The sequence below is a fragment of the Nyctibius grandis genome, chromosome 25 (assembly GCF_013368605.1).
Source record: "Nyctibius grandis isolate bNycGra1 chromosome 25, bNycGra1.pri, whole genome shotgun sequence".
NCBI lineage: Eukaryota > Metazoa > Chordata > Aves > Nyctibiiformes > Nyctibiidae > Nyctibius > Nyctibius grandis.
Genome location: NC_090682.1, coordinates 3,177,961 through 3,193,061, shown reverse-complemented (window position 1 = coordinate 3,193,061; position 15,101 = coordinate 3,177,961). Strand labels below are relative to the sequence as shown.

The window sequence follows — 15,101 nt, the reverse complement described above, 5'->3', positions numbered from 1 at the left end:
GGGCTGCTCCCTCCATCCCCGGGTACCGAGAGGGATGCTCAGGGGGTTGATGCCCGCATTTAACTCCCTGTTTGCAGAGTGAGACCCGCAGAAGAGCAAGTGTGCGTGTGTCAGTCAGCATCTCGAACCAATGGGTGCCGGGTAGGAGGTCTGCTTCCCCCGAGCACGCACGGAGCCCGGGGCTCCTTCTGCTAGTTGTGTGTGTGTGCGTGTGCAAGGAAAAATCAGAGACACTGACTGCCTGCTCCCGTCTCTCTCTCTCTCTCTCTCTCTCTCTAGCTCACTAACTCAGTCTCCCTCCCTCTGCAAACGTTGGATTTAAACCTGCTCAGAATTCAGCGCAGACGAAAGCAGCGGCGGCAGCAGCAAGCAGCAAGCAAATCAGCCGCTCGTCTACCGCAGCTCCAAGATGTACCATCCTGCCTGCTGGATCGTCTTCACGGCCACAACTGCCCTGCTCTTCATCCCAGGTAGGGCAAAAAGCTTTTTCTCCAGGGATGGCAGGGGCTTGCGGGGTGGGAAAGCCGAGCACGAGGGGGACCCCGACTTCATGCACATCGCACGCGAACGTGCACACGCAGGCGGGCGGCGAGTTGCTCTGCAGCAGGGAATTGCCCAGTGCTCCCAGCGAGCCGGGTTCGAGGAGCCGTGCCCGTCCCCTGCGGCAGGGCTGACCCCCTGGGCAGGCACTGAGCGGCGCTGGCACCCGCAGCAGGGGTGGCCAGGGTTGCACAGCAGCCCCCCGGCTGGGCAGAGTCCGTCCCCTCTGGTTGTAAATGATGGGGTCACGGAGCTTTTTCCCCTTCAAAGTTGGGCACCTCCTGTGCCCTCCCTCTCTCCCGAGCTGTCATGCTATTCCCTGCGCTCCCCCTTGTCCCTGCTTCCCTGATTGCTGCCAGGCAAACTCGGGTGCCTGCCCCTCGCTTCCTTTTGCAAAGTGGAAATGAACCCCCCGATTCGGGCACCCAGGGGGACCGCGTCGGGCTGTGGCGAAGGTGCCACAACCTGAGCAGGTGGCTTCAGAAATGTGGGTTGGCTCCATCCGCCTGGCTTGCTGGGGCAGGATGAGGGGGAGATGCTCGGGTTGGGATCCAAGGCTGATGCTGGGTGGGTGGGTTGTGTCGGGGCAGCGAGCGCAGCCCTGCGCTGCACCCGCGGGGAGGGAGCTGTGGGGGCGGATGGCAGAGCTGCGCGCTGGGGGGAAGAAGTCACTGGCGTTTTTTTTGACGATGATGTGCACTTTTAGCAGCTGAAAAGATTACAGTCCCTGTGCAAGCAGCTGGGGACTGGGTGTCGAGGCTCAGATCCAATCTTAACCCCACATGTGTTTTTTGTGACCGTCAGCGAGAATTGTGTTGGACTCGGGAGGGCAGGGGAGAGGCACGGCTCTGATTCCAGCAGCTTTCTGTGGTTTGGTTACAGCGCTTTGCTGTGCAGGGCTGGCGCCTGTGGGCAGGGGATGGGGCTGGCAGGGGAGAGGTTAGCTGTGTCACGGCTGGTGAACAGCTCTTGCCACAGCTGTGATGAACACAAGGGGACTCGGGGTAAAACTTGCTTGCAGAGCCTCGTGCCGTGGGACCGTCCATGTCCCAGGGTGCCGTGGCAGAGCGGTGCCACGCTGCAGCCCGAGCGGTCAGCGGGTACAAGAGCCCCTGACACAGGGGATGCTCTGTGGGATTGCAGGAGGAGGTGATGTGTGTTAGCCCTGGGAGGCCAGCGCCATCCCCTGGGGCGTGTGATGGCTGGTTGAGGAGCGTCAGTGGAGGACCTGTGGCAGCAGTGCCTCCAGCTCTCCAGCAGTGCCTGAAACCAAAATGGTGCCCCTGTCCTTTAGCACGTGAGCGTGGGAAGGGTGACGCGGCTGCGTGAGCTGCCTGACTTGCCGAATGCAAGGGGGTTTTTATTGAAAATAGTATCTTAAGCAAGATAATTGCAAAGTAATGGATGCGAAGCAGCAGTGCAGGTCAAATGGGAGGATGTGTGACACTTGATGGGCTGTCGTCAAGGTGTCCTCAAGCTGCAGGAGCTGGCAGAGACCTGGCATGGAGCATTGGCGGTTTGCTGGTGCCCTGCTGCAGTTTCCTTGGGACTGGGCAAGCTCTGACATCTGTGTGTGCCAGGGAAGGAAAAGGCAGGTGCATTTAAGCCCCCAGTAACTTGGGAGAGGTTTCTTGATCCGTGCTTACGCGGTTGTAGCTTTCCCTTCTTATTTCTATTAAGCAGCAATATCTGCTTTGGCTCTGAATGTCCCCTGGGCCAAACCAGCCCAGGACTGTGCCCATCTGGGCTCAGGCGTTAATCCATCAAGCTAAAACCTGCATTAGAGGAAGGAAAATATTCCAGTGCACTGGGCTGGCTGCGTGGTGCTTTGCCTCCCTGCCCCCGCACCGACTCCTTTATGCCTCCAAGCACGGAATTGGAACATCTCCTCTCCTTTTTCTTTTTGCCTGGCTTGCAGAGGTTGGATGTTTTCCCTCCCTGCCCAGCCTGGCCGCAGCACTGATTTCAGTCGTGGTTTCCCTGCCGTGGGCTGTAACTCAAGTCATGTTGGCAAAGTCTCCCTGGACGGCAGGCGGTGCAGAGGGAAGTCGAATGGTCCCTGCTGACCCTCGGAGCCCACACCTTCCTGCAGTGGTTTTCTTTTTGGGCTGTTTATTATTTGCAAGTGTAATCCCACGTGTGTTATGCAGGTGACGCTCCCCTGGGATATGCAGAGGCTGGTTGTGAAGCGCGAACTCTTTCTCTCTCCGTTTTTATCCGAATCCTGCGGTAGTTTCGCACGGGGTGGTTAAAGTGAGAAGGGAACCTGCTTTTAGAAGGTGTAATTAGAGTGAAGGGAAACATCACAACTTGAAGGCTCCTGCAGAAAATAGCATCACAAAGTTATTATTAGCTGTAATAGCTTATTTGCCAGTTTTTTCCTCTTTTCTCTCGCTCCCACCTCTGTTTGCCCCCCCCCAGCTCCTACTTTTCTTAGGAAAGACGTGTTTTTCCCATCGGGGCTCATGTCGTCTCGTTACCAATTTACTCATGTAGAATCTAAAGACACGAAAGGTTAATGCAATAATGAAACCCTGACCCCTCTGGTCATAGCTAGCGTCTTACTCTGCAGCTTTTTATTTCTTTGTAAGGCAAGTTTCCATCCAAAATAATTTTGAAGGCTTAATGCTGTTGTTGTCCTGTGCCTGGGGGGTGGTGGGTTCCTGGACATCAGTCGCTCTCTGAGGTGGGCTCTTTCTGATGCAAAGGGTGCTGAGGATTTTTAATGAGCCCAGCGCTGCAGGGTGGGGAGGGGGAGTGGGTAATTTAATTGTCAAGCCATTGGCAAACGCTTTGAACTGCTGGGTGTTTTGGGCACTGTTGTTGTGAGATGTGCTGGGCTGTGATGCACTGGAGAATGAATTTGGGGCAGGGGGGAGTATATTTGGCTGCAGTTATGGTGAGACCTCACGGCTCTACAGGTGGCAAAAAACGATGCACATCAGCTTCTTCAGGAGCTGCCTTCGCTGGCTTGGTGAAATGACTTGTCATTTCCGAGGTCAGAAATCTGGGAGCGCAGGGGGAGATGGCCAACCCTGTTTTTCACTGCTCCTGGGCATCAGGGTCAGGATAAAGCTTGCAGAGCTTGGAGAGTCCCCCAGTGCTCTGCAGTCACTCCTGGCACCCGGGACCTGCTTTCTGCATCCCCCCCAGAGACTGTGGCTGTGCAACCCCTCACCTCCCCTGCCTCATCCTGGCTTGGGTGGCATAGCTTTGGGGGTTGTCATAAATCCAGACTCAAGTTAAGAAACAGACCTTGCAGGAGCTAGAAACACCTTCCCATCCCTTCCTAGAGCGTGCTTTTCCCGCTGCCATCGCCGCCTGTGACATGGCTGTCACGGATGCCGGACTGGCGGAGGGCCGCTGATCCCTGCCACTAAGCCCAAGAATAAGTACCTGGAGCACATTAGTTCCGCTTTAGTGTCGTTTCAATATGAGCAAGAGGGACTTAAAGGGATTTTCTGTGCTCTCCCAAAGGCTGGGGATAGTGGTCGATGAGACACTGCAGCCATCAATCCTCCATCAGCTGGAGATGCTGGGGGAGAAAGAGGTCCCAGCAGGACAGGGAGCGTGCACCGGTGGGCGTCAGCCCAAAACCACTGCCTGGTCTTCCTCTGCCTGAGGCTTGGGCTGTAGTTTCCCTGTTGGAGGTCAATTCCTCCATCCCCTGGCTCCTGGGACAGGGTGAAAGCTGGCGTCGGCCTTTTAGAGGATGTTTTGTTTCTGCTGCAGTCAGGCAGGCATAGAGGAAAACTTCTGGGTTTTTTTTCGTCTGTAACATCCTCCATGACCCTGTGGTCAGCCTGGGCTTTGCAGCCCTGTCCTTTTCGTCTCCCCAGTTAGGCAAAACCAGACACTGCTCCCCGTCCCTTCTTACCTTCTGGCCTGAGCATCCCCTGAGATGCTCTTGGCTGCTGCCGTGTGCAGGATGGGGAATGATCTCAGCTGTCATGCTTCTCCTTTTTGTTTAAGCTTAAAAATAATAACAGCTCTGCTGCAAAGCTCCTTGCCTCCCAGTTATCTCCCCCTTTCCCTAATGAAGGCATGGTACTTATAATTACCAGTGTGGCAACAGCACATATAGAGGTGGCTTTGACACTCGCTGCTCAGTGGGTGGGTTTTTCCAGGGAACTCCTCTTCGTTTCGTGCTTAGAAGAAGGAAACACTTTCCTGCCTGCTTCTCAAAAGCTCTGGGACTGCATTATCACCCTCGAAAGGTGACCAAGCGAGGTGGCTTGCTAGGTCTAGAGAGGTAGGAATGGCAGGGGATGCATCGCCCTTGTGAACTGATGGTAGCGTGAGGCAGGGCCAGGGAAGAGCGTTTTGTCTCTTCGGGATCATCTGAAGCAGGGAGTGGTTGCACGATCTCAGTAAGCAGAGACTGTGGTTTCGAGGGCTTTCTGGGAAGGAGACTTGGTGCTTCTCACACAGCCTTGGGCACCGAGGCTCAGGTAGCTGCAGAGACCCGGCGGTGTCGAGAGCTTCTCCTTGGGAGGAGCCGTTTTGGGGAAGTTGGACCTGTTGCCTGTGCGGCAGAGTCATGTGTGTGCTGAACACGTGTGAGATGAGGCAAGGAAGGGGGAAAATGAAGAGTTATTTTTAGGTTTACTTTTCTGTGAATTCAGCGCTAGTGAAAAGTGCTGGATTGACAGCTCTGGAGACTGAAGAGGGCTGCAAACCGCAGGGAAGGGGTAGCCTGGCAAACCTCCCTGTGAGCTCCGTGCTTCAGGATGAGATGCTGGGACCGGACCTCAGATTGTCCGGAGAGCAAAATCACGGGGGTGTCCGTTGTGTTGACCAGAGCTGGTGCACCAGTGGGGTTTTATGCAGAAGAAATTAACTTCCCAGGATACAAGCTGGGATCTGTGCTTGATGTGGCTTTGTCCTTCATGGCTCACCCCATGGTGAGCTCCTCATGGCTCCTCAGCTGTGTGAGGACCAGCTGAACCTGCAGGAGGGCTTGGGCTTCCTTCTGGTACAGCAGGAACGTTGCCCTTTCCACTAAGCCAATTGCCCAGGCACATTTCTTCCCCATGCTCCTTGCAGAGCGTGGAAGAAGAGGTCTTCACGTGGGGCTTGGGGCGCTCAGAGCAGCTCTGAACTGGTGAGACTGGGGGGAGCCCAGCTGCCTGTGTCCCACGGCGTGCTCTCTGAGCAGCTTTCCTCTGCTGTCCACCTGCCAGCCCATCGCCTCTTCTTGCCCAACTGTTTACTTCTGGCTTTTTTCTCCTGGACTTGTTGCTATGCATGCGGCGTGTGGAAGGAGCTCCGGCGAATATAGGCCACACTTTGATTGTTCAGCAAGCTGGAAAATGATGATTATAATTTTTGACAGAAGGGAGGGAGGGGGAAGGAGATCTCTGGGCTTTCAAATGTGCTCTGTCATAAGCAGGATCTTGCAGGGGCCTTCTGATGACTTCTCCCGCCCCAAAGGAAATGGTGTTTGCATAGCAAGAGGGGTTGGAGGAAAATTCCTCTCTTCACAAGGACAAACCAGCTCTTCTTTCACCCAGCCTTCCACCTGTGCGACCGTCCTGTCACAGCGCAGAAGTGAAACACAGTTGGTGGTGTCCGGTAATCGAGTGGGAGGCATCTGAGAGAAACCTGGATGCTGCTAAATAACCCCCTGTGCCTGTTAGAGCAGCGCACACGGGGTGCGTCCTTCATGGTGCAGCTGCTGGCAGAGGTCTGGGCAGAGTGCTACCTCCATGCCAGCCCCTGGGGACACGGGTGTTGAGGTCCTTAAGGCCAGCCTGTGCAGGGCATCCTGAAACTGGCTGGAAATGAAGCCCCAAAGACCCTGTAGACTTATTCCAAACAGACGGCTCTGTTTGGGGCCACATCACGAGTGGACTTGTCTTGGCACATTGCTGGGTGGCCACAGAGCCCATGGAGACCGTGGCTGCTCCTGCCATGCCCCTTCCCAGCTCCGCGTTGGGATCGGCTGCACAAATCCCCTCCGGATCTGCCCATTTATTTATTTTATTTAACAGCATTGGCTAATTTCCACTTCAGATTTTTTTTTTGTTTATTTTAATGCGATCACTTCTAATGAGGCTAATGACATTTAGTCTCCATGGCAGTGCATTTTAATTTGGTCACCGAAATGTCAGCGCGAGGCAGCCGCCTCCTATCTCCCCGCGACAAGAGGCACCGCAGACAAAGGGGCTCTGTCCCCGGCCGTCCCTCGCCCTCCTTATCTCCTGCCTCACAGGGATGGGCCGGGTCGTTTGGCAAAGCCACCCTCCTGCTGTCCCCTCCTCTGCTGGCACCAGGGGTGCAGGCTCGGCTGCCAAGCGCTGCGAGGATGAAAGGCGAGGGCTGCCGGAAACTCAACCTTTTGAGGCGAGCCAGCGCGACGTAATTAATCAGATGTCAAAACCTCTGAGCAAAGTTAGCTTCGATCGGCAGGGAAACGTGTCAAATAGGTCGTTCTGCTGCCTGTGGTGCTTTTCTGTCTCTCTTTGCCCATCCTTCTGCCTTGCCACCGCCTTTCCATGGCTGGGGTGGCAACCTCCTACAGCCAGGCAGGACCTTCCAGCTTGCAAAGCGTGGAACAGCATCTCCTCGCCCTCACTGGAGCCGCTGGCAGGGCTGGTGCCATGGGGCAAAGCGGAGCGGGCACTTGGGAGCCCCTTTGCTGAAATGCCGTGGGGTTGGGGAGGGGGCTGGGGTAGGGGATCCATGAGCTGAAAGTGGATGCGGGCGTTTGCAGAGGTCGAGGTGGTGAAATGCTGCAGTGTGAAACTGGGGAGGGCACTGGTGCAGAGTCGGAGTATCAGGAGCAGCCTAAAACCCAAGCAAGGCAGCGCTGGGGTTGCAGGTGGCTGTGCTGGAGAGATGGCAACCTCTCTGCGTTGTGTTGTACTTGAGTCCTCTCAAGATGTTGAACCTTAGAAGCCTGAGCCGTTTTGCTTAAGAAAGAGTCTTTTTTTTCTGCAATCTGGGTCCAAATGCAGCTGAATTTGATCTGTTCTCCTTTGATCTGTTCCTCCCTCTCCATTCTATATACCAGGAATGGATGAAGATTAAAGTTTGCAGCTTCTGAGCAAACTAGGTTGCTCATCACTGCGTGATACCCAATTACCTGCTGATACCTCAGGAGTGAGAAGGTATTGATCCTGCTTGGATTTGAACTTGTTGAACCGAGGAGTCTGGATATTTCAAATCTGTCGCTTAGGACGTGCCATTTCCTTCAGGAGTCAAAGCGCGATGCACGCTGCGGTTCTGCGCCCCGTGGTCCTCATGGGAGGTGGGTCTGTTGTCTCTGCCACGTGGGAAATGACCAGTAAGTGATAAATAACAGCACCTGTACTCTCCACAGTACAGAAGGGATGTAGATGTAATGACTTTTGTGATGTATGTGAGGAGTATCTCCCATTTTACTGATAATGAGTCCTCAGAAGCTGATTTTTCCCCCCACGTGGGTGACTTTCTGTGCCCTCCCTGCACGCCATCTCTTTGTGAGCACCACAGGCTGCAGAAGTGCCTTTGCTGGCATCCCCCGTGTCTGCCTTCCTCCTGTCTTCTGCTGCCTGTCGTGTTCCCAACCAGAAATAGCCTGTCAATTCAAAATAAAAACAAAAATTCTCCCCAAATTACCCGGTGAGACGAGGCCTGAGGGACTGGATCAAAACATTTATTACTGAAACTCGGTGGTACCAGGTCTCGCTCTTGCATAGTGGTTATTTCCAGTAGATCTTAAAACACTTTGCAGAGAAGAGAAATTTCGTTGTCCCTGTTTTTGCAGGCAGTGAAGCCAAGGAATAAAGAGGGAAAATGACTTGCCCGAGGCATGTGCAGAGACATGTGTTAAAAGACCTATCCTCGCTGTAGCTCCAAATCTGGAGTGGAGGTTTCTGCGTGTTTTTCCTTGTGAAACAGTGGGGTTTGGCTTCTTCCTTTGTGAAACACAGGAGAAAGCCTGTGAGATCAATACATTGGGTCCTAAAATCCCTGGGCTGGGCTGACACAGAGCTGGAGCATCACAGGGCTCTTGGGCTTGCACTTACGTGACCATCGGAGCAGCTGATGCCCTGGTGAATGTCACTGGCAGGAGAGGCTGTACCACGCTTCAGGTACTGATGTCTGGAGGTGAGCAAACACAAATTCATGATTAGCAGGAGACTTAGTCTGGCTTTGTGAGTCGAGGGGTACCCTCTGCTCCTCTTGAAGCTGGTGGGAGAGCAGCGTGTGCTTGGTCCCCCTGCCCTTTCGCGTCTCCTCTCTGCCTGGCTTCCCCCGAGGTCTGAGAGTGATGATTTCCGAGGTGAAACCAGGAGGTGAGCAGAGAAGAAATTCTCAAGCACGCTCTTCACTCAACCCTTGGGCTCCAAATAGAAACACTCTTTGCAGTTTAACGGAGAGCACGCGTTTGTCCTGGCGGTGTCTGCCCTGCGTCTGCTTCTTGTGCTGCTCCGAGGCTGCTGGTCGATGCCTTTTCCAGCCGTTCCATATCCTCGGGATACTTTATCTTTATAAAGTAGCAATAAGTGGACAGTATAATATATTTCACTTTTAATAAGGTGTTGCCAGTTGCACACACTCCGCAGAGCAATTAGTGTCAAAAGCAGCTAAGCAATGGCGAGGAGCCGTAATTCGACTGTTTACCGGGTTGGAGGATTTATGGGCAGGCGTTGGGGGGAGCCGCGGTCACAGCTTGGCTGGAGGCACGGGAGGTATCACTGGCTTTGAAACCACACGCCTCGAGCTGTGGAGAGTCCTGCAGAGTTGCAGCAGCTCTTGAGAGAGAGGCCAAAACAAGCCCTGACTTCATTTTGGTGGTCCCCCAGCTCCGAGGCCTCTGAGAGGGGATGCTTGAGCCTGCTCAGATGTGCCAGCCAGCCGGGTGGGTGCCCAAAATTGAGGTGGGCAGGACCTGTTTGCTCTTGTGCATTGGCCTGGAAGTCAGAGCTTTGTGGCGTTAGGTTGGCCTCGGCGGAGAAGGATCGCATCCGGATTGAAAGGAGACTCTGAGCTTGGGTGGTATGTGGGCACTGAGCTGATGGAGATGGTTCAGGCAGAGACAGGGCTGGAGAGGGAGCTTTTCAGGTCTTGGGGAGGCTTTTCTGCATCCTTCCAGCCTGGAAATATCCAGAGCTGATGAGGGAACGTACTTGGTGGTGCTGCTTTGCGTGAGAATAACCCCTTTTGCCATGCGACGTTTTCTATCCCAGGCATCCAGGACTTCTTGCTTTAATTTAATTCTTTGTAGCATCGGGGCACGTTGCGCAGAGCTTTGGTGAGCTCAGCTCAGGGAGGTGCTCGTCTCTGCCCCCTTCCCCTGAACTGAACGTCCCCTGCTTTTGTCTGGGGCCTCTCTGGTCATCACAGGTTGCACTGTGCAGGAGGAAGGCAGGTTTTGTAAAGACTGCCTGCACGTTGATCTCTCTGCCGAGGCAGCCAGCTAAGTGATGCTGCCAGAGCCCCACTACCCAGATCTAACCAGGCTCACTCTGGCGCTCAGGTTTCCAGAGGCTTGGCCCAGCAGTCCCTTGTCTGGCAATAGCTTCGTGGGTGGACAAAAAGCAGCGTCACTCAGTTTGTGTCAGATCTGTCGGGTCTGAGATCAGCCTGTTGGGGAGTGGACCTGAAAGCGCTGGTTTGCAGCTGCTAACGGGTGAGGCGTGATGCAGGGGATGGGTTTTGCATCCCTGGTCCCCGGGTGCCGTCGGGTCTGCGCACCTGAACCTGCACCTCTCATGGCATTCACCATCCCGGCCCCTGGGACAGCCCTGCTTCCCAGGCAAAGCCTTTGCCTTCCCCCACAGAGGGAACAGCCAAAGCATTTGGTTTCCAGAGTGAGCACAGGCAATATTTCTGAGCCCGTGCCCCCGTCTGCTCTCCCTTTCCCACCCCCTGTTTCTCAGTTCAATAAAGCCCCAGTTTCTTGGGTTTGTTCTCCGAATTGAAAGCCTTCCATTTTCACACCTCTGTAATTGGTGCTATCTGTTGAGAGAAACTCTGCAACTCCAGCCAGCCAAGGTCAGGAGGAGCTGAATTGAATTAAAAGGAGCAGAAATTGGTTCGAGGTGGGCAGAGGGCCGCGGGGAGAACTATGCAATTTCTCTCCTCGGGGTTCCTGATGAGCAGAGCGAGCGGCATCTTCCCATCTCAGCCCGCAGGGGGCTGACATCGGCCCACCCACACCTTCATCCGCGCACCGAGGTGGGCACCTCTCGATTGAAAACAAGGAAATGAAACCCAGCATCTCCTCCTTTTATCTGGTCAGCGGGGCAGGGCTCTGCTCCTCTGGTGCCTTGGCTAGGATGCTGGCAACTGTCACTGAAATGACCTTGCGGTGATTAAATACAGCAAGAAATGATGTTTTTAATAAAAAACTAAAGCTGTGATACAAGCTGATGGCCAGAAGGTTTAAGATGCCGTGCGTTAATCCTACCTGTAACTCAAAGCCAGGTGGAAAACCCCCAGTGCAGTCGGACTGAGTTAAGGGCGAGCACCCTGGTGTTTGCATCACGGTTCCTCAGCTCAGTCCCTGCTGGCTTAAGCTGGTGTAAAACCAGAGCAACTTCAGCCAAAGGCGGTGGATTTGTAGCCCTGTGGTAGAGCTGTGGCTGGAGAGTGTGCTGGGAAGTGCCATGGTGTGGAGTTGTCTTAGGGGAATAGATGTGATGCTTCTAGCTCTTATGGAGTCACTTGGAAATCTTCCCACATTTGTTTTTTTCCCCTTTAAAAATGTCTGTTTCTTCACTGACAGAATGTATGAGGCTCTGGAAAGTTCGCTTGTCTTGAGGATGCTGTTTCTAGGAGCAGGAGGGGACCCAGCCCAGGAAGGGAATGCTGTGACCTCCAGTCCCTGCTCTGCCCTTATCCCTCAGCCCATGCAGAGTCTCTTCCCCAGGCCGGACTGGGCTGGCTTTCTCTTTTGGAGCTCTTCTACTGGGTGTAGAATTAGTGTTTATAAGGGATTTGGCCCCAGGTCTTCCCCAGCCCAGCTAAATGTCCTTGGCTCTTCAGAAATAGAGCGGCTCCCGCTTTGGTGCTGGCTTGGTGAGCATTCAGAGCAGAGCGGCTCCAAGAGGAGAGCGCGGAATGGGGGAGACGTTGCAAATGGTGAAATTTCAGGCGACAAAGGAACAATTTTCCACCCACTTTTGAGCTGGAGCGAAGCTCTTCCAGTCTCTCTTTCTCTCGCTCCCCAGCTGGGCTGGCACCGGGGATGTGCCATTTATTAAAGCAGCAGGGAGGCACGTGGCCAAGGTAGCCTTGGGGGACGCCGAGCGCGGTCCCCTGGCTGCCCAGCTCTTTGGAGGGTGTGCTCGGAGGATGTCCCCAGCCCCGTTTTCCCCCCTGGGGCACTCGGTGCTTGCAATCTCGCCGTCCCCTGCTCCCCTCTTCGGGCAGGAGAGGAGCCACCGGCATGGCTGCAGCTGGCAGAGCGCCCTGCAACCGCCCCAGGCCCCTGCTCTGCCTCTCTCGTAATTTATACAAGAGCGAGCCGATGTTCCCTTTTAAATTGACAAAGGCAGAGAATGGAGCCCGGGAAGCCCTCTGACCCCGGAGCCCTGGTCCATGAAAATTACAGGCGCTGTACAGCGCGTTTCCTCTTGATGTACTTGCAGTGGGGAGATGCTGGTTAATTTGCCAGGACTCAGAGGTGACCCGGGTTTAATAAAGAGGATTAATGGATTTGAGCTAAAGGTCTCGGCTGTTTTGAGCTGATAGCCTTCTCCTTCGAAGACACCACGGCAAGGCACGGCTCAGGCTCCTGCGGGGAGAGGTGAAGGCTTAAAGGAGCGCGCTGCTGTGTCGGCAGGTGATCTCCCCGTGCTGGGGCTGGTGTAGACTGGCATCCCCATGGCAGGGCTGACCTTCCTGAGACGAGCTTCTGGTTCGTACCAAGCCCAGCAGTGCTTCCCACAGTGATTTGTGCTCTTCCCTGACCCCCCGGGGAGGAGAGGCAGGGTTTGAGGGGTGGTGATGGATACACCAGGAGACTCTGCAGTGGCGGGGACCCTGGGAGTAGCAAAGGAGATGGTTTGGCTCAGGGGCTGAATGCCTGAGTGTTGTCACGTAGGGATCTAGGTAGGATGGAGAGGGAGTGTGGAGGAAGAGAAGGGTGCTCGTGGAAGGGAGTGGGTGGCAGGGCTGAGCATCGGCTGGGAGCTGTGATGTCTGGGCAGATCTGCGCTGCCTTCCCTGCAGGCAAGCCCCTACGTGCCGTTCTTGTAAGGGTTAACGACAGCCCTGTGAGAGTGATCCCACGGGGCTGTCAAAACTCGTAGCAGGAGTGATAGGCTGCTGATGGGGAAAAGGCCGAGCTGAACCACTGCTGTACCCCCTGCTCTGCCTTCTCTCTTAATGCTCCCAGCACTCGGAGGGCAATGAATTCCCCGAGCATCCCGCTCCCTGGCCCTGGAGCCTCTGGAGACGTTCCCGTAATAAGTAAGTGGAGTACTTTGAGTACTTTGGACGGGAGCAGCGAGGGACTGGGCTGCTTTCCCAGCCGGGAAAATGCACGCACGATCAATGCAATCAGCTTACCCTTCAGGTCCTTTTTGGGTTGGAGGGAAGAGATGCTCTGACTGAAACCCATTTATTGAGTAGAGAAGGTGCAATGAAATTACAAGCTGTAGCTTTTACCAGCTCCTGGCTTCTGCCTTGTCTTTTTCTTATCCGACAGCGTGCCTAGTATTAGGAAGCATTATTCTCTTAAAACCCCATTTCTCCTCTTTTCAGAGGGGTAGGTGAGCACCCAGCAATTCATACTTTGCCAAACACAGGTAGAAGTGTTCAGCAAGGGATCCTGTCATCTCTAAACTATTATTTATCTCTCCAGGGCTGGACACTGACCTCTCTTACCTTGGTGCTCATCAGGGAAATCCAAACAAACGATTTCCTTGCAGAGCTGAGCAGGAGGTCAGAGCCAAAGCCGTCTGTACTCTCCTCCCAGTGAATCCCACAGCTCTTTAGGACAGGGAGCGGAGGTATTAAATGTATCACGGAGAAACTGGGTACAGGAGCCTGAGCGAATGATTCAGCAAATGCACTTGAACGTGGTGCTGTTACGATGGATCCTGATGTGCTGCTGGATCGCAGCTCCAGGTGGAAACCCCGGAGGTAGTTTGTAGGGGTGTGTGTGGCCGCACAGACCCTGAGCATCATTAGGAATGATTTCAAATTTCGTCCATCCGAGCGAGTGTTTTGGTCACTTCAGGGTGACGCTGGCTATTTTTTTTTGTCTGAAAACTGCGTGACTCGTGGGGAATTTTTCCCTTTATCAACAGGCCTATTTTCGAGTTGCTGCTGAAATGAAAAAAGAAAAAAAAAAAGAAATAGCGAGTTTGCTGTCATTTAATCTCTCGTGCTGCTCCTACTAACCAGCCACCACAGAGCTCGGTGCAATAGCCTGTCTGGCAAATAATCTTTAGTGCTCACAAGTGGCCAGAACCTGAGTTTAGCCTCACGTCTGCTTCCTCCAGCAGCCTGGCAGAAAACAGCAGCGTCACCTCCGTACCATCCTCTTCCTCGGGAGGCAAGAGGACAGGCTCCTGGCAGGGCCAGCTCCGGAGGGCAGCAGCTCTTCCCGGGATAGCTGTCATCCCGGGCGTCAGGCCTGGCGAGAAATCGCTGTTCACCCCTGCAGCAGGAGATTTAATTATCATTAGCTTTGCTTGCAGAGCTCCACGTGGTGGTGTTCAGCTGCGAGTTTATCTGGGCCTTTTAATCATCCAGCTGCGATATATTTATTCCCCCCCCTTTCCTTATGATTTTATTCTTTTCCTCTTACAAAAGCTTTGCTATCCTATAAAGTTTCGTGCTACTTTGGCAGCCTGTGACCACGGTGTGTGCTTGAAGGGGGAGGAAGATGCGTATTTCAAGGAGACTCGCAGCCAGGTTAAAAAATATACAAGTCCCATTCCCAGGGCTTGGGTGGTTTCTGCAGTATTTGATGTTTATTTTATAGCCTGTCAATTACACTGGGAAAAAAGTAAGTGGGAAGCATTCAGAAATGGCCTTTTTCTTGCTGGCAGGTTGTGAGCAGGAGTTGGGGTTGTGATGGGTGTGGGAGGAAGGGGGGACATCCGCAGGGAATTGCCCTCTCTGGGTTGGAAAAGCCAAACTCCTCCAATTGCCCAAATTTTCAAGCTTTTTTCAAGACCTGGGCAGCCTGTGCAACAGGCTGGCAAAACCCCAGCCCAGTCTCCCCACAAAACTGCTGCCTTTTAGCAGAAGTTTGTTTGCATCAAGCAGTTTCCACAAAACTTTCCTTTTTAACCCCAAATTGTTTTTTTCCCCACTGAAAATCCACTTTCACTGGGAGATCCCAGGTGGTTCCTTGTCCTTTGGGCCAAATCCCTGGCGCAGTGACCTTTTCCCATGCCTTCCCCACCCAGCCCTTGAAGCCACTTTCCCCCCATTGCCAATAAAGGCAAACAAAAATTAAATCTATAATTATCATTACTAATTCCACTTAATTAGTCACAAGCCAGCAGCCAAATTGGCTTTCTCATAATTATCAGATAAGCAGTAAGCACATCTCATAGATTATAATTAACACTGCTTAATTAAAATCTAATATACATACACCCTTTCCTCAA

General features: G+C 53.8%; 1 protein-coding gene across 1 annotated transcript in view; it reads left to right on the top strand.

Moving 5' to 3' along the window:
• The first annotated feature begins 409 nt into the window (after window positions 1-409).
• LOC137673422 (opioid-binding protein/cell adhesion molecule homolog) overlaps window positions 410-15,101 on the top strand; it is a 258,831-nt gene continuing 244,139 nt past the window's right edge. Inside the window, exon 1 of the mRNA XM_068418195.1 lies at window positions 410-470. Within this exon, the coding sequence (XP_068274296.1) occupies window positions 410-470 (61 nt within the window). The remainder of the gene's footprint in view (window positions 471-15,101) is intronic.